This window comes from Balaenoptera borealis, assembly GCF_965194805.1.
Source record: "Balaenoptera borealis genome assembly, chromosome: 10".
Classification (NCBI taxonomy): domain Eukaryota; kingdom Metazoa; phylum Chordata; class Mammalia; order Artiodactyla; family Balaenopteridae; genus Balaenoptera; species Balaenoptera borealis.
In genome coordinates, this window is record NC_138874.1 from 86,075,843 (window position 1) to 86,098,727 (window position 22,885).

Sequence of the window (22,885 nt, forward strand, 5' to 3'; positions counted from 1 at the left end):
TGGGTGTCCAGTTTTCCCAGCACCATTTGTTGAAAAGACTATTCTTTTCACATAGAATGATCTCAGCAACTTTGTTGAAAATTAGTTGTAAATGTGAAGGGTTTACTTTTGGACTCTCAATTCTATTCCACTTGTCTATATATGTTGCTCTTTGCCAGTACCACACAATCTTGATTACCATAGCTTTATTGTAATTTTTAATATGGGAAGTGTGAGTCTTCCAATTTTGTTCTTCTTTCTGAGATTGTTCTATCTATTCTTGGTCACTTAAATTTCCACATGAATTTTAGGACAATCTCATCAATTTCTGCAAAGAAGCTAACAGTGATTTTGATATGGATCATGTTGAATCTGTAGGTCAGTTCGGGAGTAATGCCGTCTTAAGAATACTAAGTCTTTCAATAGATGAACATGGGATGTATTTCCATGTATTTAGTTCTTCTTTAATTTCTTTCAGCAAGGTTTTATACAGGCTGACTTACTTTTGATAGGCTATGTGTACATAACCGCTGATGCTTCAAATTCACTTGAACAGATGGAAATAGTAATAATGGTTTATAAGAACTCTGCTCTCCTTCTTGGCCTCGGAGTAATTTTGAGTTGACAAGGTTAGAAAACTGTATGAAGTTGATGTTACCAATGAGGATGACTACTTTTATCTACCAAGTACAACTGTCTATAGGATTAAGTCTATCTCAGTGGTGTTGGATTACATAATATTGGGCATGCCACAGGTCATTTGGGGATTATAAGAGCCTTATTAAATTAGTACTGGTCTGGACGACTGGATAGGAAGAAATTATTTTTTGGTTTGTTAATGACCTCTGTAGTCATTATTTCAGATTGTCCCATTGTTATTTTCAATTTTGAATCACATATGTCCCTCATCTAAACCAACCTTAGTAGTCCTTGTGAAGGGCTTTTACTCTCCCAACTTCTGACTTGTGAGAGCTTTATTCAGTCACTTCCTTACCCTTAGCATCTGCACTTGTTTCCTAGACCAAGTTGCCTATTGCCTCATATCTTGGAATACAGTAGTGGCCAGCCCCATTTTGTCTTTGTGAATCCATTCTCTTTCTCTATAATCTATTCTAGGATGTGCTGCCATGTTAGATTTTGCACATTTTCAACTTCATAATGGGTCTTTAGGCAACACAGAATCCACATAAATTCTTCAATGGGAGAAGAGAATTGCAAACTCTTGATTCTGGCTTATAATGGTTTTTAAAATATAGCTCTAATTTGCTCATTTCTATCAATTAAGATTGTGTTTGCCTACCAATAAAAAAAAAATTAACAAAGGCTTAAAGAAACAGTGGGTTTATTTATCTCACATAGAGAGAGTCTCATGTTGGGCAGTCCAGAGCTAGCCCTGAAGTATCATGGACTCAAGTGCCTTCCATTTTTCTTCAGCATTCTTAAGTATATAGGCTTCATCTTCATGCTCAGATACTCATGTTCCAAGATGACGTCTACACCACCTTCACCTTCATATCTGTGTTTTGAGTATGAAGAAAGAAAGGGCGAAATGGGCATCAGTAGGCCATTGGTAAGAAGTATGTTGCTTGGCCAATGTAGCTGCAAAAGAGGCTTGGAATGAAATTTTTAGGCAAGCAAGGGATAAGGAGTAGGTAAGGAAGATTGTGTCAGCCCAATCCACACACTTTGCCGTACCATACAGTTGTTGTTGTTTTAATACTGCACTCCAGTGTCTAAGTTTGCTTAGCTTTATGACAGTGTGTGTTATTTTGGATTGAGTGTAATTATATATGCTGGCAAACTATCAGATAATTACATGAAATAATTCCTAGGAAAAGCACAATCAACAGATGGAGTTTACTTTTGAAAACTTGATAGCCGCTGTAACTGATTTGTTTGGAGCTGGGACAGAGAAAACGAACACCACACTGAGATATGGGCTCCTCCTCCTGCTAAAATACCAAGAGGTCACAGGTATGAGCAAGATGGTGGGCAGAGTGAATTTCAGGGAAGATATTGGGTCCTCCATCTTATTTCTCTTAGAGAAGCTTTATTTTTGAAATTTCTGTGCCACCAGCTATAAGTTTAAAATTAAAATATTTAAAAAAGGTTAAAAGTGAGACAAATTTGTACAACAGGGGAGAAGGACTGAGAAAAGTGAAGACAGTGTAAGCAGTAGCAAAGGCAGTAAAGCTATGGGTTTCATCAATAAAAAATTCTGGAAACGTGTCTGGACTTCATGGGAAGGGATTTGCAGCAGGCACAGCCAGCATAAATTGGCCTAGGATTGAATATTAGTTTTCTTAAGAAGAGTCCACTTTGCATGGTAGGTATGTTTTTGCAGAAATCTTTCCTTATTCTGAATATGCAGCATTCTAATGCTAGGGTAGGGAAGATGGGAACTATATTTGTTGAAGTATAGCATAAATTCTAGAAATTTGGTAAGAAAGGCTGAGAAAATTTCCACAGTCTGGGAAGTTCTTTACAAGGTTAGATTTAGAAAAAGATGTATGCTATTTAGACAAAAGAAGTGCCTAAAGGAATTTTTTCCCTTTTTGAACAACTTTAATTTTTACCATTTTATTGAGATATAATTAACAAATATAAATTTATATATTTAAGGTGTACAACATGATGATTTCATATTGTGAAATCAAATTGTGAAATGATTTCCACAATCAAGCTAATTAACTACTCTTAGCAAAGTTCAAGTATACAATACAACATTGTTAACTATGGTCACCATGTTGTATTGATACTTTAGATCCCCAGAACTTGTTCAACTTATAACTGAAAGTTTGTACCCTTTGACCAACATCTCCCCATTTCCCCCACCCCAGCCTCTGACAACCACCCCTCCACTCTTTGTTTCTATGAGTTTGACTTTTTTATATTTCACATGTAAGTTAGATCATGCAGTATTTGTCTTTTTGTGTCTGGCTTACTTTTTCTTAGCATAATATCCTCCAGGTTCATTCACGTTGTTGCAAATGGCAGGATTTTCACCTTTATTGGCTGAATAATATTCTGTTGTATACATCATCTTTTCTTTATCTATTTATCCATTGATAGACACTTAGGTTGTTTCCATATCTTGGCTATTGTGAATAATGTTGCAGTGAACATGGGAATGCAGATATCTCTTTGAGATACTGATTTCATTTCCTTTGGATATATACCCAGAAGTGAAATTGCTGGATCATATGGTAGTTCTGTTTTTGACTTTTTGAGGAACTTTTATGCTGTTTTCCATGATGGCTGTACCAGTTTACATTTCCATCAACAGTGTATAAGTGTTTCCTTTTTTCCACATCCTCACTAATACTTGTTATCTCTTGTCTTTTTGGTAATAGCCATACTAACAGGTGTATGGTGATATCTCATTTCCCTGATGTTGAGTACCTTTTCGTATACCTGTTGGCCATTTGTACATCTTCTTTGGAAAAATGTTTATTCAGGTCTTTTGCCCATTTTAATTGGGTTATTATTACTGTTATTATTATTAGCTATTGAGTTGTTTGAGTTCCTTATATAATTTGGATATTACCACCTTGTCAGATACGTGGTTCACAAATATTTTCTCCTATTCTGTAGGTTGCCTTTTCATTTTGTTGATTGTTCCTTTTCCTGTGTAGAAGCTTTTTTATACTGATGTAGTCTTACTTGTTTATTTTTGCTTTTATTGCCTGTGTGTTTGGTGTCATCAAAAATTATTGCCAAGACCATGTCAAGGAACTTTTCCCCTATGCTTTTTACGAGGAGTTTTATGATTTGAGGTCTTACATTTAAGTCTTTAATCCATTTTGAATTAATTTTTATGAATGGTGTAAGATAAGGATCAAATTATATTCTTTTGTATGTGAATATCCAGTTTTCCCAGCACCATTTATTGAAGAGACTATCATTTTCCCACTGTGTATTCTTGGCCCCCTTGTCAAAGAGATTTGACTGTAGATAGATGGATTTACAGATCTTTCTCAACTTACAATGGGGTTACCTCCCAGTGAACCCATTTTAAGTTGAAAATGTTATATGTCAAAAATGTGCTTAATACATCTAACCTACTAAATAGCATAGTTTAGTGTAGCCTACCTTAAACATGCTCAGAACACATACATTAGTTTATAGTTGGGCAAAATCACCTGCCACAAAGTTTATTTTATTATAAACATTGAATATCTCATGTAATTTATTGAATACTGTACTGAAAGTGAGAAAGAGAATAGTTGTATGGGTACAGAATGTGGTTGTAAATGTATTGGTTGTTTATCCTCATGATTGCATGGCTGACTGGGAGCTGTGGCTTGTTGCTGCCACCCAGCATTATGAGAGAGTATCATACTGCATATTGATAGTCTAAGAAAGGACCAAAATTCAAAATTCCAAGTACAGTTTCTACTCAATGCATATAGCTTTTCTACCATTGTAAAGTGGAAAAAACCATAAATGGTACTGTCATAAGTTGGGGACCATCTGTATTTCTGCTGTATTCATTATGTTCCATTGATCTATGTGTCTGTTTTTATGCCAGTATTCTACTGTTTTTATTACTGTATCTTTGTAATATAGTTTAAAATCAGAAAGTGTGGTGCCTCCAGCTTTGTTTTTCTTTCTCAAGATTGTTTGGTTTGTTTAAGGTTTTTTTGTGGTTCCATATGAATTTTAAGATTTCTTTTTCTATTTCGGTGAAAATGTCATCAGAATTTTGATAAGGATTACATTGAATCAGTAGATTGCTTTAGGTAATGTGGACATTTAGAGAATATTCATTCTTCTAATCCATGACTGCAGGATATCTTTTTATTTGTGTTCTCTTCAATTCTTTTTAATCAGTGTTTTATAGTTTCTGAGGTACAGACCTTTCACCTCTTTGGTCAAATTTATTACTAAGTGTTCTATTCTTTTTGATGGCTTTGTAAGTGGATTATTTTTATCATTTCTCTCTCAGATAGTTCACTGTTAGCATATAGAAACATAACTGATTTCTATACACTGATTTGTATCTTGCTATTTTACTGAATTTGTTTATTAGTTCTAACAGTTTTTGGTGTAGTCTTTAGGATTTTCTATATATAAGATCCTATCATTGTAAATAAAGACAATTTAACTTCTTCCTTTACAGAATGGATGCCTTTATTTTTCTTGTCTAATTGCTTTGACTAGGACTTCTAGTACTATGTTAAATAAAAGTGGGGAGAATAGGCATCCTTGTCTGGTTCCTGATCTTAGAAGAATAGTTTATAGTAATATTAATCAAAGAATTATATTTGCTTAATTGGAATAATATCAGAAAACACCTTTTGATAAAAATCCATCAATGTTGGTATAATTGGGTTAAAATATTCCTTAATAAACTGAGAGTTAAAAGGTTCTGGCTCAGAAGAGCAGGAACAAAATGGTGGGGTCATAATTTCATGTACTGTTTGTTTCCCACTCACACTGGATTAAAAACATCATGCTGTACATTTCATTTGGTCTCCAATATTCATTAAAAATTATAAATGGTTTTAAGTAAATACAATTATACAGCTAACATATTTTACCTCTTAAAAACAAAAAGAATAGCTTATAGTATTTACCTTTTTTTTGGTTAACCATCCACTCTTCCCTTTACTTATTTATTTATTTTAAAATTAAATGCTTTATTGATGTAACATTGGTTTATAACATTATATATGTTCCATGTGTACAACATCACATTTTGTATACACCACAGTGTGCTCACCACCAAAAGTTTAGTTTCCATCCGTTCACCATACAGTTGACCCCCTTTACCCATCTTGCCCTCCCTCCACTCTGCTTCCCTTCTGGTAAGCACTACTCTGTTCTGTGTATCTATGTTTTTGTTTTTGGTTTGTTTGTTTGTTTGTATATTCCACATGTGAATGGAACCATACAGTATTTGTCTTTCTCTGACTGGCTCATTTCACTTAGCGTAATACCCTCAAGGTCTACCCATGTTGCAAATGGCAAGATTTCTTTCTTTCTTTCCTTCCTTTCTCCCTCCCTCCCTCCCTCCTTCCCTCCTTCCTTCCTTCTTTCCTTCCTTCCTTCCTTCCTTCCTTCCTTCCTTTCTTTCTTTCTTTCTCTCTCTCTCTCTTTCTTTCACTGAGTAGTATTGCATTGTATATATACCATGTCATCTTTAACCATTCATCTGTTTATGGCTACATAGGTTGTTTCCATATCTTGGCTATTTTAATGCTGCAGTGAACATAGGGGTGCATATATCTTTTTAAATTAGTGTTTTCATACTTTTTGTATAAATACCCAGAAATGAAATAGCTGGATCCTGTAGTAGTTCTATTCTTAATTTCATTAGAAATCTCCATACTTTTCCACAGTGGCTGAACCAGTTTACATTTCCACCAACAGCATATGGGGATTTCTTTGTCATTGACTTTTGGCAGTTTTAATATAATGTGTCTTGGAGAAGGTCTTTTTGCATTGAGGTAATTAGGTGTTCTCTTAGCTTCATGCACTTGTATATCCAGTTCCTTTCCCAGGTTTAGGAAGTTCTCAGTTATTATTTCTTTAAATGAACTCTCTGTTCCCTTCTCCCTCTCTTCTCCTTGTGGGATACCCATCATCCTTATGTTGTCCTTCCTAATGGATTCCAATAGTTCTTTTAGAATTTCTTCAATTTTTTTTAACACCTTATTTCTCTCTCCTCTTCAACCAGAATCATGTCTAGATTTCTATCTTCGGGCTCCCTAATTCTCTCTTCCATGGGGTGCCCTATTTCCAGTGCTTTGTAACAGCAGTCCCCAACCTTTTTGGCATTAGGGACAGGTTTCGTGGAAGACAGTTTTTCCACGAATGGGGGCGGTGGGTGATGGTTCAGGCAGTAATGTGAGTGATGGGGAGCGATTGGGATTGGCAGATGAAACTTTGCTCACTGGCCCACCACTCACTTCCTGTTGTGCGGCCCGATTCCTAACAGGTGGCCCAGGGGTTGGGGACGCCTGCTTTATAATGTGTTCTTCATCTCATTTATTGCATGCTTTAGCTCCAGATTTTTTTTTTTTTAATGTTTCAGTCTCTTTGGTAAGGTATTCTTTCTATTCATTAATTTCATTCCTTAGCTCATTGAACTGCCTGTCTGAGTTTTGCTCTATCATGTTGAGTTTGAGTTTCTTCACGACAGCTCTCTTGAGTTGTCTATCAATTAGATCTCAATATTCTGTGATTTTCAGTTTGGCTTCTGGAGAATTTTTATGCCATTGTTACGATGGTGCTTGATGAGTTGTTCTTCTACTGGTGCATTTGAAGTAGCAAACACCTTTCTTCATTAGGTAAAGGTGTTTTGTCTTTCTTTTAAACTTGTTTCTAACAGTTCAACAGGTTTGTAATTGGAGGCCTTTTTGTTTGTTTGTTTTCAGTAGATGACACTATAGCACAAGTTTTTGGTTTCTCTTACTTCAGCTGCCTCTGGCTATATTTGAGAATTGGCACTTTCCACCCCACTGCCTTTGCCAGAGGTGTTGTTCGGTGCGCTCATTGTCACTACTTATGCCTCATTGTCACTGGTGCTTTGCTGTTGCTGGTGTCACTGCTATTGCTGGCATTGCCACCTGGGGCAACAGAACGGCAGGCACCTTGTCCAGGGTCGTCTGGGCTGTGGGCTTCACTGCCGAGGGGGGAGGGTGGGAGTTGGAGGGCAGTTGGAGCTATGGTCACCTCTGCTGCATTAGGGGTTTTCAGGTTCACGGGTGCTGCTGCTGTGGGCGGGAGGGTGGGGGTCCAGAGTTGCAGGTGCTTCCACAGCTGAAGGGACAGAGTCACAGGTCCTGCTGCCACTTCTCAGTTCCCTGTGGCTGTGGGTGCTGTTGTGACTGGGAGGTCAGAATTGTGTGCAATGCCCCCCCTGCTACTCCTGGATTCTCTGGGGCTGTGGGCTTAGATGCCATGGCTGGGTGCCAGGATATCAGGCATTGCCTCACCTGTTGCCTCCATTCTGCCTCCTCTAGATGTTCCAATCCACCCACCTTTAAGTGTAGAGATGTGTGGAATTCTCTGGCATCCTTGTGTGTTGGGCAGAGTTCCCTTTGTTCAGTTATGGACGTTTAACTGGTTGTAGATTGAAGGTGGGGACAAAGGGAGTGTCTCACACTGCTGTAATGCTGATGTCACTCCCCTCACCGTTGAGTATGTTAGCCCTGGGCTTGTCATATATGTTGAGATACATTCCTTTATTTTGTTGAGATACATTCCTTCTATACATAATTTGTTGGGAGGAGTTTTTATCATGAAAGGTTGTTAAATTTTGTCCACTGTTTTTTCTGCATCTATTGAGATGACAGTATGATTTTTATCCTTTATTCTGTTAATGTGGTGCATCATATTTATTGTTTTGCATATTTTGAACCACCCGTATATCTCAAGGATAAATCCTGCTTAATCATGGTGTGTGATCCTTCTAATGTGCTCTTGTATTCAGTTTGCTAGCATTTTGTTGAGAATTTTTGCATCTATGTTCATCAGGAATATTGGCCTGTAATTTTCTTTTTTTGTACATATGTCACACTTCAAAAGGAATTTTATTATTCCAGAAGTCTGAGTCCAGAAAAATGGTGTTTGCCATAAGAATTTCTTTTCAGGTCAATAGTTTTAACTTTTATGAACAATTTTTTTTTAAATTAAAAAAATTATCTTTAAGCAAATTATGTTTTTCTGGGTCAGAACCCCATTGAAATGATGATAAATTAATTACAAATGAGAATTATTCCTGAAGAGTCAGGCGATCTCATGTAGGAAAATGGAGGTTTTTTCAGAGAGGGTGCTGGGCACAAGGTTTAGAAAACATCTATTTCAAAATGGACTCGGTGGATAAAGCAGATGGGAGAGGAGACACCAAGAACAAAAGAGAAATGATAAATTGAGGCTTCCCAGTAATTAGAAAATTAATTACTAAGAGTTTGAAACATCTGCCTGAGCATTTGCAATAATTCTAAATTGGCATCTAAAAATTAGGAATTGAAATATGTGTTAAAAGACCAAGAATGTACAAAAGAGTCAACATAATCATAGTTGTCTTACTTGTACAGTATTTACATAGTCATAATGATATAAACAATGAATAGTGATATAATAAAAAATTGTGATATAAATATATTGGGGAAAATTGAGTGAGGGGAAGTTTTTTTTGTGTGTGTGTATGTGTATGTATCTGTTTGTGGGTACTTATTTTGTATGGGGTGGTGGTTGAGATGTAAGCCCTTATTCACTTACCAGAAAGTTGGGCAGAGTTCCCTTTGTTGAGTTATGGACATGTAACTGGTTGTAGATTGAAGGTAGGGACAAAGGGAGTTTCTCACACTGCTGTAATGCTGATGTCACTCCCCTCACCGTTGAGTATGTTAGCCCTCACCGTTGAGTATGTTAGCCATTGTCTAAAAATGGATAAATCAGGAAATAAAAGTAGTAATTTTAAAAATAAATGTATTTTATTTATTTATTTATTTATTTTTGGCTGCATTGAGTTTTCATTGCTGTGTGCAGGCTTTCTCTAGTTGTGGCGAGTGGGGGCTACTCTTCGTTGCGGTGCGAGGGCTTCTCATTGTGGTGGCTTCTCTTGTTGCAGAGCATGGGCTCTAGGCATGTGGGCTCAGTAGTTGTGGCTTGCAGGCTCTAGAGCGCAGGCTCAGTAGTTGTGGCACGCGGGCTTAGTTGTTCTGCAGCATGTGGCATCTTCCCAGACCAGGGCTCGAACCCATGTCCCCTGCATTGGCAGGCGGATTCTTTAAGCACTGCACCACCAGGGAAGCCCTAGTAATTATTTAGAAATATGAAATTTAAATTTCAGAAGAAACTGCTAGAATGTTTCAAAGTGGCCACCTTTGGGGAGTATGAGGATTAAAGAAGATAGCATTGAAAGTTGCAAATAAATACACACACAACACATGTACAGTCACACAAACCATACATACATATACATCAGTTACAGAATTTGATTTTTAAAATGAAATTAATACTTGATTCCTGTTTTTTCTTTCTGCGAGGACAGTAATTTCTTGAGTTAATAATGTAATATTTATATTTGAAGCATTTCATAATTTCTATTTGTATTAATGATCCTGTATGCTAATATATAGGTGTGCACAGATTTATCTCAGAGCCTAGCTTGTATGAAAGTCATTTGTACCTATATTATGGCAACTCACTCTGTATGTCTAGGTGTCCTTCTGGGCATATAATTGATGTTTATAATGATGTTGGAACACTTTCACAGAGCTTTATGTAACTCTGAATTGGTATGCAAATGTGGTATGTATTTTCCTGTTTTTCCATCAGTCTCACTTGTGTCTTATCAGCTAAAGTCCAGAAAGAGATTGACTGTGTGATTGGCAGACACCAGAGTCCCTGCATGCAGGACAGGAGCCACATGCCCTACATGGATGCTGTGGTGCATGAGATCCAGAGATACAGTGACCTTATCCCCACCAACCTGCCCCATGCAGTGACCCGTGACGTTAAATTCAGAAACTATTTCCTCCCCAGGGTAAGATTTGTTTCTCCTGCTGTGACCTCAATGCTCTTGAAGTTCCCATATTCACAGTGTGGTTGCAATCCTTAAGATGAGAGAATTGCAAAAGTCATGCGTGGGGTAGCCTGATGGGTTTTGTGTTGTTTCCAATTTGTGGCTATAAATCTTTATGACAGATCTTGATTATCTGGCTAAGTCTCCCAAATTTGTTCTGCTTCTTTAATATTGTTTCGGCTACTCTTAGCAGTTTACATTTCCAGATAAATTTTAGTATCCATTTGTCAATTACCCAAAACACTCAGCTATGATTTTTATCAGGTTGATATTAAATCAGTTTGGAAAGAATTGACATCTTGACATGTTGAATCTTTCAATTCACAGATACAATTGATTTGGGCTTTCTTTAATTTTTCAGTGCTGTTTTGTTTTCAGTACAGTGGCTTGCACATCTGTTATGTTTTTCTCAGATAAATAATATTTCTGATGTTATTATACATTGTATAATTTTATTTTGTTTTTGTTTTTTATTTTTTGGTCATGCCACGGTGCATGTGGGATCTTAGTTCCCAGACCAGGGATCAAACCCGCGCCCCTTGCATTGGAAGTGCGGAGTCTCAACCCCTGGACCACCAAGGAAGTCCCTACATTGTATAATTTTAAAAAATGCCTTTTCCACTTTTTTGCTATATGGAAATATATTTGATTTTATTTTGATGACCTTATATCTAGCAACCTTTCCAAATTCATTTATCATTGCTAATAATTTGTGGATTGATTTGTAATTTTTGTATACACAATTTTGCCACCTGGTTTAATATTTGTTTTATTCTTTATCTTCCAATTCTCATGACTTTAATTTTCTTTATTGCATTATCACACTGGCAGGATTTCCAGGATAGTGTTGAACAGAAGTGGTGATAGTGGCCATTGTTTAATTTATGATATCCAGGAAGAGGTGAGGGCTTAATATCTCATCATTGAGAATGATATTTTATGTATATTTTTGTAAATATTAAAAAAAGCAGATCAGGGAAATATTCCTAATCTTATTTTTGTATGATATTTTGGGATGAACTTTATTTTTTAAGAGCAGTTTTGGGTTCACAGAAATATTAAGCTGAAGATACAGAGATTTCCTATATACTCCCTGCCTCGACACATGCATAGATAGCCTCACCCATTGTCAATATCCTCTACCAGAGTGGTGCATTTTTTACCGTTGATGAGCCTGTATTGGCACATCATTAGCATCCAAAGTTCATCATTTTCATTAGGGTTCACTCTTGATGTTGTACATTCTATGAGTTTGGGCAAGTGTATAATGACATGTATCCATCATTGTGGTATCATATAGAGTAGTTTCACTGCTCTAGAAATCCTCTGTGTTCTGTATCTTCATCCCTCTCTCCCCCAAACCCCCGGCAACCACTTTATACCCATTGATTAGAAACTCCCCATTTTCCCGTCCCCTGCTCTTCGCAATCTGTATAATTTTTTCATAAACGTGTGTACAAAATTTGACCAAATGTATTCTCTGCATTTGTTTATATGGCATATATTTTATTCTCTCTGTCTCTCTGTCGGGGTCTGTGTCTGTCTCTCATATATAAAAAGCTCAATTTGGTTTGCTACATTTTATTGAGAACATTTGTATTTATATTCACAAGAGACTGGTCTGCAATTACTCTTTCTCAAAGAATTTTTAATCAGACTTCTGATATCAAGGTAATGCTGGCCTCATAAAATAAGGTGGGTAACTTTCCATATTATGGGTATATTTTTATTATATATATATAATTGCCTCCTTTTCTTTTCTTTTGGTGTTTGCTTAGTTCTGTCTTCCCTGTACCTGATAAGTTTTGCTTAAGTTCAGATATTGCATAAGAAAAAAAATGCAGTCTCAGGTGATGTTTATCTTCTTCCAGAAAGTGTTCATCTTTCCTTCACTAGGCGGACAGAATTATATAACACCTCCTGTTTCAGAATTGGATATTAACACAGTCAAATATTGACTGTAGATGCCAGTTTACCTTTCCAAGTTTCTTCTGTCTCTGGAATCTGGAGACTAATTTTTGTCTGCAGCTTTCCAGTGCTTTCTAACACTTGGTTTCTATGTTTATTCAGACTTTCTAGTTGGTATCCTACAAGTTACTGCCATTTGAAGCCTGCATATGTTATTGTACATAAAAATAAGATGACTGAAAAGTCTACTTTGAGGGGAAAAGGATTGTGAGTTTATTAAGGTTGAAATTACTATTGCTATCTTCTGGGGAAGAGGGAATTGTGCATATCTGCGTTGTCCCATATGGTAGCCACTAGCCACATGTGCCCAGTGGGTGCCTGAAATGTGATCAGTGCAACTGAGGAACTGAATTTTAAATTTTATTTACTTTTGATTAGCTCTACTTTAAATATACGTAGCCATGGATCACTGAAAGCTACTGTGTTAGAGCTGATCTAAGTTTTTTTTTTTCCTGTAACGTGGGTTTAGAAATCCCTCCTCCTTAATTCTGCAATACTAAAAACCTGGAAAATTGAAAACAAATATAAGTTTGATGCAATTTCATTTGGTGGTCAAAACCTTACTTGAACTGAAGTGAATCTATAGTCCTTACTTATGCTACTTTATGTGAATATTCATGTCCTGCTGAAGACATTTGTGAACTGTTGATAAAACTAACCTTGTTTACCTCAAAATGTTGCAAGAATTAAACCAGGTAACATGCAAAATACAAGCTAAAACTATGAGACACTATTTTCATATATCAGTGTGATGAAGTCAAAGGCTGAGAAAACCTTTTATTAGAGAGGATATGTGTAAACAAGTACTTTCAAGTGCCACTGGCAGGATTATAAATAATACATCTTTTTTGGGGGGGACATTTTGGCAATATCTATTAAAAAATAAAATATGGTATCTTATAATGTAAGAATTATAATTCTTAGAATCTACTACAAGTGCTAATGAAGGAATGTCCAAAAAATTCATCCTTGCATCATTGCTTATAATGAAAAAATATTTTGAGCTATCTAAGTGTTCATTAGTAGTGCAATGGCACATTTATATTATGTAGCATGATAAGGCAGTTGTATATGTGTTGACATGGGACAATATCTAAATTATTATTATTTTTAAATTAATTAATTAATTAATTTTTGGCTACGTTTGGTCTTTGTTGCTGCACGCGGGCTTTCTCTGGTGACGGTGCGTGGGCTTCTCATTGCAGTGGCTTCTCTTGTTGTGGAGCACAGGCTCTAGGCACACGGGCTTCAGTTGTTGCAACACGCGGGCTCAGTAGTTGTGGCTCGCGGGCTCTAGAGCGCAGGCTCAGTAGTTGTGGCATACGGGCTTAGTTGCTACACGACATGTGGGATCTTCCCGGACCAGGGCTCGAACCCATGTCCCCTGCATTAGCAGGCAGATTCTTAACCACTGCGCCACCAGGGAAGTCCCTAACTTATTTTAATTAAAGAAAAAAATCAAGATCCACTGGATGCTTGTCATTGGGTAAAAAAAGAAGAAAGTGATAAGTGGCATAAATGTATATAGGATTATCTGCCTGATATGCATAATATCTCTGGAAGGTGTATAACTAGTTGGTGGGAATGGTTGTTTTTGGAAAGTCTAAATAAGTTTGTGTAGTTAGATGGGAAGGAGACTTACTTTTTACCATATGTGCTTTTTGTGACTTAATGTATTCCTCTATTTTTTACTTGCGGTATAAGTTATGTAGAAGAAAAATCACCTTTCTAAGTGTAGAGTCTAAAGAGTTTTGAGCAGTATGTGAAGTTATGTAACTACCACCACAACTAAGATATAAAACATTTTCATCATCTCAAAGAGTTTCCTTATTCTCCTTTTGCAAACAATCCATTTCCCCCAGTTCTTGCCCTTGGTAACCACTGATCTGCTTTTGGTCCTACAGTTTTGCCTTTTCAGGAGTGCAATGTAATGTGACATAAATGAAATAACTTGTAATCAATATATGCCTTTATCTCTTTTTTATGTGGCAGAATATGTTTGAGATTCATCCTTGTTATTGCATGTATCATTGGATTATTCCTTCTTTATCGATGAGTAATCCATCATGTGGAGTGCCACAAATTGTTTATTCATTAACTAATTGATGGATATTTGGGTTGCTTCCAGTTTTGGGCTATTTGAATAAAGGTGCTTTAAACATTTGCATACAGGTTTTTGTGTGGACATAAATTTTCATCTCTTTTGGGTAAATACCGAGGAGTGGGAGTGTTGCTTAAATGTTTAATTTTATTTAAAATACCCACCAAACTGTTTTCTAATACGGCTGTGACATTTTTCCTTCCTACTAGCAATATATGAAAGTTCCAATTGCTGGAGGTAGGAACCCTCCAACACTTGCCGTTGTTAGTGTTCTAAAATTTTATTTTATTTTTAATTTATTATTATTTATGGCCTCTGCCCTATTTTTTGTTTTGATTGTTTCTGGTATTTATCGGCATTCCTCCAGCCAGATCACCTGCGTTCTACCCAAAACAATCCAATACGTTTTGAAAACCATTTTGGAGGGGCTGTTCTTGGGTGGTAGTGGGAAAGGGAGTTGTGGCCAGAACGATATTGACTGGTAGGGAAAAAAAAAATTCAGAAAAACACCAAACCAAGTACACGCCTCTCCCCACATACACACCTGTATTTATGTACACGCACACAGGGCCGGCCCTTGGGGGCTTTGAACAATCATCTCAACGCCTCTTTCCGTTTCTCTTGTCCTGAGTATGGGTAGGGGCGAAAGGGGAGAGATTTCAAATCTGTAAATATTTTTGAAGCGAAAAAAATAAAACATTTAAAGCATCGTTGTTAACTTTGGTGGAACTGATTGTCTGGTGTGCTAACGCTGGAGGTTTACTCGCTTTTCCGTGGAAGGGCTTGCAGGCGCGCGTCAGACGTCTGGCTCGCCCCACGTGGAAGGTGGGGCGGGGATCAGGGGTTAAAGGTCGGGACCTTGGCGCCGCCCCGTGGAGCCTCACCCCTTTCCGCTCGCTGGTGGTGCCCGTAGGCCCCGCGCGGGCTGAGGCTCAGCCCGGCTGGAATCCAGCTCCGGAGCCCGCAGACAGGGCCAGACGGCGGGTGGAGGCAGGCCTCACTGCTGAAGCGGTGGCCTCCCCGAACGCGCTTTTGTGCAGCACAGGGAGTGCCTAGGGGTTGGCGGCAGCGAGGCGCTGTGCGACGTGGTCCAGCCTGTGACACAAGCCTCCCCTTCGAGGGCGCAGGGCAGGTGGGGCGGCGCTGCCTGGACCACGTATAGCGCCCGACTTGCTCATCCCCCATCCTGGCACGACAGGCTGGCAGCGCTCGCAGCTCCGGAGCCGGTGGCACAGTTGCGCGTCCTGCGCGGCCGCGGGAACTGGGCGCGGAAAGACGGCCCTTCGCCTGAGGCGTCATGAGGCCGGAGACTAGGCAAAGAAAGCTCGAGAGGCAAAGGCTCCTCCCCACACTGTTGTTTACGGTTTGCATTGTGGCTAAGAGGCCGGGTCGCGGGCAAGCACGTGGCCGCTGGCCCTGAATGGAACCTGGGTGCGCCGTCTGTGTGCCCACCGACTTCCGCGCCCCAACACTTGCCGCCGCACCCTCTAAATTTTAGACACTGAAGTGGTTGTGTAGTGATATCTCATTTAGTTTTGCTTCTATTTTCTCGGTGAATAATGATATTTGGCTTCTTTTCATGTCTTGATTGGCCATTCGTATGTGTTCACTGATAGTGTTTGCTCAAAGTCCTATTTTTTATTGGGTTGTTTGCTTTATTATTTAATTATTGCAGTTCTTTATATATTTTGTATGCAATCCCTTTGTCATGTCTCAGTGTTGCAAATGTTTACTCCCGGTTTGTGGCTTTTTCTTTCTTTATTTGGTTTCTAAGAATGTCTTTCAAGAAGCAGAAGTTTAAAAAAAAAGCATAGTTTAAAATTTTTATGAAGTCCAGTTTATCAATTATTTCTCTTATGAGTTGGGCTTTTGTGTCATATTTATTTTCCAGCACATGCTATCAAATATTTAGGCTTTTCTTTTTCAAGTTTTATACTTTCAGCGTTTATATTTAACTCTATGATCCATTTAAAGTTCATTTTTACTTATGGAGTGAAGTAATGATCATATTTCATTTCTTTTCTTTATGGTTATCTACTTGTCCCAGCACCATTTGCTGAAAATATACCTGCTTTTAAAATCTTAAAGTAACATTTTCCTGTATTATTTGTTTTAAAATATACAAGGCAATAATTTAAAAAACAAAATTATAGACCTTAAATACAATAAACTTAAGGGGTGCAACTACCCCCAATTTTGAATTTAAAAGATTTTAAAATTTAAATAGTATTTAAATGTATAATGGATATATATATATATGAAATATATATGAAATTGTGTATATATCTATATTTTAACTACCTGTCTATCTATCATCTGTCTATCACACTTAACACCTAAATACTTAAGTGTGTATCTTCTAAGAACAAGTGAACAAGGACTTTATCTACATAACAATAAAAGCATTCACACTAAAGGAATTAATCATCTATGCAATATTTTTTTCAAATATATATATACTATAATTACATTTTCTCAATTATCCTAAAATATCTTGTGTAGCTTTTTTTCAGGGGGCATCTAGTGTCCAATCAAGGAACAAGTATTTAATTTGATTATCTGCCCCTATACTCCCCTGTTATCAAGAACAGTTCCTTTTCCTATGTTTATTTCATTTTAATACATTGACAATTTCGAAGAGTCCAGGACAATTGTCATGTTAAACGTTCCTCAGTCTGGCTTTATGTGATTGTTTTCTTGAGATTAGATTCCAGTTGTGTGTATCTGGCAAGAAAATTACTTAGGTGATGTTGTGTATGTCCCACTGCATCACATTTCGGCTGAAGACATGTAATGTCAGCTTATCCCATTATGGGTGATGCTAAGGTGATCACTTATTAAGGAGAAATCTGCCATATCTCTCCATTGCTGAGGTTCTGTTTTCATAGGTAATTAATTAAAAATCTATGGCATGGTACTTTAAGACCTTGTGAATATACTGTTTCCCAAATCATTCATCCAACAGGTTTAGCATTAATTGACGATCTTTACCTGAATTGTTGAAAAATGAGAATTTTTCTAATTTTATCATCTCTCTTTGTTTTTTTAATCTAGAATTCATCCATAACTAAGTGTTCCCCCCACATTTTAAAATTAAGGGAAACAAATTTCATCCCAAAGATAAATGCTCAGTAGTTGTTAGTGTACTTGTTGATATTATCTAAGAAGTCACTTTTCCTCTTGGGAAAATTTTCTTTCTTACTGTGGTAAAATAAGTATAACATAAAAATGACCATTTTAGCTATTTTAAAGTGTACAATTCAGTGAAATTTAGTACATTCACAATGTTGTGCAACCATAGCTACTATCTAGTTCCAGAACATTTTCATCACTGCAAAAGGAAATCCACCACCCGTTAAGCAGTCATTGCCCATTCCTCACTCCTTCCAGCCCCCGACAGCCACTAATCTGTCTCTGTCTATATGGATTTGCGAGATGCCATTTTTAATCAGATCAGACCTCTATTTTAAAAAGCTCTATAAACAGATTCCAAATACATCTGACTTTTCAAGAGCCCTCAGAGGCTTCCATTTTAAACTATAATCCACAAATGAGATGTAAGAAAGCTGAAATGATGAAATAGAGCCAAGGGTGGGATACAGACAGCAGTGTCCAAACATTGTGATAAGTAAAGGGGATTCAGAGATCTAGCACCCAAGTAACCAAGTACTCAGTACTTCAAATGCTATTGGAGGCCACTTTAGTAACATCGCTGCCACTGGTCTTAAACTCATCCCTGTTTATTACTTGGTCTGTCTGTCTGGAATTGCCGCTGCCCTTCTTTGGACCTGGGACTCCTCATCTCTAGATCAAAAGGTGGCACTCAATGACTTGTAACATTTCTACCGCTCCACGACCTCTTTATAATTCATTTATCTTCATCTTTCATTCCAGGGCACGACTATAGTAACATTGCTGAGTTCTGTGCTACATGATGACAAAGAATTCCCCAACCCAGAGGTGTTTGACCCAGTCCACTTCCTGGATGAGAGTGGCAACTTTAAGAAGAGTGACTACTTCATGGCTTTCTCAGCAGGTAATAAAAATGAATTTCCTTAGGTACTTAGGGAACAAGACACCTTTCTGGAATTGGTTGGAACTTAATGATGCCCACCCTGGGGCTGGTAGAAAGGCTCTTTGTCCATGATCACGAGCACCACCCCCAATGCCCATGCGCTTCCTCCCCTCACCATACATCCGCAGTATTGGAACTTCAGGGAGGTGACCCAGTTCTTCCAAAGTGAGAAAGCTAGAAAATAAGTTGATTGAATTATGCCTCTAGCTGTATCACTGAGCTACCTAAGAGCTCCTCTTAGCAGGTGAAACTCATTTAGACTTTCCTTGGCTGCCATGAGAAACGTACATAAGTTCATAAGTTTGAGTATTTGCTATGTGATACCCCTGACTCCGCAGGCTGAGCTCTGGGGTTAAAAGTATCCACAAGCACAGAATGGGCACCAAAGTGGCTCACATCCTAGTTAGGGAAACAGATTAGTAAAGAGAACATTGAATAGTGCTGTGAGAGAGGAAAGCACAGGCTGCTCATGAGATCAGAAGGGGAAGCTGCCTGTTTTCTGCTCACTCATTCGCCACAGTGAGGCATAAAATGGAATAAGGAACGTTCGAACAGAAGAAAGCGAATTTGAGCTGCCTCACAGGAGCAAGGGAAGAAGAGAGGGCAGGGCACTTTCACAGGAGCAGGACATTTCCTCTTGATGGAGAAGGTCAGAACCTGCCAACTGCAGTGTCAGGGAGTTCTTGGGAATGCGGCAGGATACTCTGCAGTGCTTCCAGAGCACCGTGATCTTCCTCCACTCATGATCTAAGTCTTGGATATGGGGTCCCCACAGCTACAGTGTGTGCTGAGTCTCTGGCCACGGACTCATCTTCATGTATTTGATGGCTTTGGATGCCTGCTGTGGGTCTTGCTCTGTATATACCAAGGTGTCGAGGACCGAGTCTTCCCTTCAAAAGCACATATTTTAGCATAGCAGAAAAATAAATAGAGAATTATGATTCAAGGTGATTGATGCTTGAAGGTGAAGGAAGGGTAAGAGAAATGCATCTTAACCAAATGGAACAGCACAAGACAAAGCTAGGAACTTCATGGTGTGTTGGAGATTGATGAAGAGTGGATATGGCTAGCGTTGAGAGTAGATGGTATGAAGAATGGACGGAATGATACGGAGCATCATGCTGGGAACAGGATATAAAGGGCCAGCTCAACCCATTTGGACCTCATCTCATGAAACAGATGGGAGTGACATTTAATATTTTCAAGTGGGAGAGTGACACATTTAGACATGTGATTTTGAAAGCACATGAAGGAAAAAAAACCTTTGGCTGAATTTTGTGCCAGAGGTAGAAGGGGAAACACATATATATGAGTTCCCTCCTCTCAGTCCTTCTTCTTTCAACTCATCTGGACAAGCAGAGTGGGGGTGTTTCTACAAAGATTAATGGAAATTGGAAATGGAAAAGAGCATTTATAATGTGGGAATGCATGATGAAGTGCTTGATGTAGAGCTGACACTCAATAAATATTTGTTGAATGAAGAGTTCCCATGAAGATATTAGGTGAATAGCGAGTGTGTCTGTCCTTCTGTCCATCTGCCTATCTAACCATCCTTCCAGCCCACCATCTGTTCAGTCATTCTTATATTTTGTGACAGTTCAAAACACAGTGTTCAAGGAACAGATACCCTATGTGTGTTATTTTTGGGAAAACAAAATTGTATGGGAGAAGGCCTGGTCCGCATGGAGCTGTTTTTATTCCTGACCAGCATTTTACAGAAATTTACCCTGAAATCTGTGGTTGACCCAAAGGACATCAACACCACCCCAATTTCTAGTGGGTTTGGCCGTGTTCCGCCCTCATACCAGCTCTGCTTCATTCCTGTGTGATGAAGGGCAGACTATCCGGCTGCTGCCGTGCTGTTGTCTGTAAGTCACTCTCCTCTGGGGCGTCAGTCACCTCCTCCTCGCTACCAGGGATGCTCTCTCTGACCTCCCATCTCATATCTCCACATTCTCTCAATATCCAGCAAATCTCCAACCTCCATTAAAAGAAAGTTTACTGGGCTTCCCTGGTGGCGCAGTGGTTGAGAATCTGCCTGCCAATGCAGGGGACGCGGGTTCGAGCCCTGGTCTGGGAGGATCCTACATGCTGCGGAGCAACTAGGCCCGTGAGCCACAACTACTGAGCCTGCGCGTCTGGAGCCTGTGCTCCACAACGAGAGAGGCCGCGATAGTGAGAGGCCTGCGCACCGCGATGAAGAGTGGCTCCCACTTGCCACAACTAGAGAAAGCCCTCGCACAGAAACGAAGACCCAACACGGCCAAAAATAAAATAAATAAATAAAAATAGTAAAACTCCTCCCTAATTAAAAAAAGAAAGTACATTAGAAATAGTTTTAAAAAAAAAAGTTTACTGAGTTTTACTGCACAGATGTATGTGCTGTCTTTATATTCTGTAACACTTGTACTGACTGCCACATGTGCTCATACTTACCTAAGAGTTGGTACTATGTTATCACTGTGAAACAGAGTGGAATGATTCGTGTAAGCCAGTACATGGCCATTTGTCCTCCACGTGTTCGAAATAAAAAGCGTCAGTATTTGCTGAGCCAGTTTCAGACTTTCCTTCTTTTGTACCTAATGCAGGTAAGAAATGATAGAAAATGGAGTCCAAAGAGAGCATGCTTGTCCTCATAATGATAAGCACGGAGAGGGACAAAGGGGAAGAGGGCAGAAAAACTCTTTTTGCTGAGTGTCACCTAGACTTACTTGAGGTTTGGATTTGAAAATGAGAGAAATTGTGTCCACGGGCAGCTCCAGCCTGTAGGGGAATAGTGAGATCAGCAGTTGGGAGGAATGAACAATAAGTGTTGGAATTCATTCCTCTGGTTTGGTGTTACTGTGAACACCAAATAAAGATATGAAACGTTCACATTACTTTGTGTTTCAAACTTACAGTCAAATATTAACCTATGTTTTCATATTTCTAATCATGTGTTCTAAGTGTTACTCTTTTCTCTCTGAACAAGAACAGAATCCCTAGAAGGAGTCATGAGATTCTATGTTTTTCTACATTCCATCACACATTGTTTTATACTTAACATAAGTGATGGCAATATGATGCTATGATTGTGAACTTTTTAGTCTAATGACATCTCCGAAGTGTAGGCAACTGGGAGATAAAGAATATCTTTGGGACTTATCCCTGAAACGCCAGTGGAAATGAGAATTAGAAATTTCTACTGCATCGGTATTAATTTCTTGATTTTGAAGGTTTTATTATAGTTATATAGGGGATTTGCCTTCTTTTAAGGAAACATTTACTAAAGTAATTCAGGTCTTTGGAATCAGGTCAGCAATTTACCCTCAAATGGTTCAAAGTAAAATAATTCTTTGTACATACTACCGAGTTTTCTCTCTGAGACTTGTATTTGTTTAAAAAAATGTATGAAGCTAAATATTGGCTTATATTCAAAATAAACTAGTTTTTCACCTATGAGGACTCATTATTGCCAGTGGACATCTGAAAAAGTGCTCAGCAACATTAAGCTTCATGGAAATGCAAATTAAAATTTTAATGAGATATTCTTGTATAGCCATCAGAATGGTTAAAATGAAAAAAAAATTATACTAAGTGTTGGCAAGAAAGCGAAACAATTGGCATTCTCAGGGTAAAACTGTAAATTGGTTCAACCATTTGGACAATTATTTGGCAGTATTTATTGGAAGTAAACACATGCATGTCCAGCAGTTTCACTTGTAGTTACGTACTTAACAGAAATGTAATACATTGGGATATGAAGAAGGTATGTATAGGGATGCACGTAACAGCACCAATAAAAATAGCCGCACACCAGGAGAAACTGAAATGTCCATAACAGTACAGTGGAAAAAATAAATTATGAAATTCTTTTTTTATGATCTGTGTCTTGATTACACAGAAATATTCACATTGTGTTAGTGTGTTGACGTGCACGTTTAGAACATGTGTATTTTTCTCAATGTATGTTATGCTTCAATTAAAACAATTGTTTAAAAGCAAATAGATCTACAGAAGAAATATTTGAGCAGTAATTTCAGAGAATTTCCCAAAATTAATGTCAGACACCATGCCGCAGATTCAGGAAACTCAGAGAACATCAAGTAGGAAAAATACCCCAAAGTCTACATGTAGGCACATCATATTCAAATGCAGAATATAAAGACAAAGAAAATATCTGAGAGAAGCCAGAGGAAGAAAACATCTTACCTACAGAGGAACAGGATAAGAATTATACTGG

The 22,885-nt window shown here is 38.2% G+C and overlaps 1 protein-coding gene across 1 annotated transcript in view; it reads left to right on the plus strand.

The window, feature by feature from the left end:
• The window catches only part of LOC309635427 (cytochrome P450 2C18-like), a gene marked incomplete at its 5' end in the record, with an annotated part of 36,970 nt that extends 16,344 nt beyond the window's left edge, over window positions 1–20,626 (plus strand). Inside the window, 4 exon segments of the mRNA XM_082406663.1 lie at window positions 1,812–1,953; window positions 10,293–10,480; window positions 18,483–18,624; window positions 20,212–20,626. Coding sequence (XP_082262789.1) covers window positions 1,812–1,953; window positions 10,293–10,480; window positions 18,483–18,624; window positions 20,212–20,492 — 753 coding nt within the window. The 3' untranslated portion in view covers window positions 20,493–20,626.
• Window positions 20,627–22,885: the final 2,259 nt, after the last annotated feature.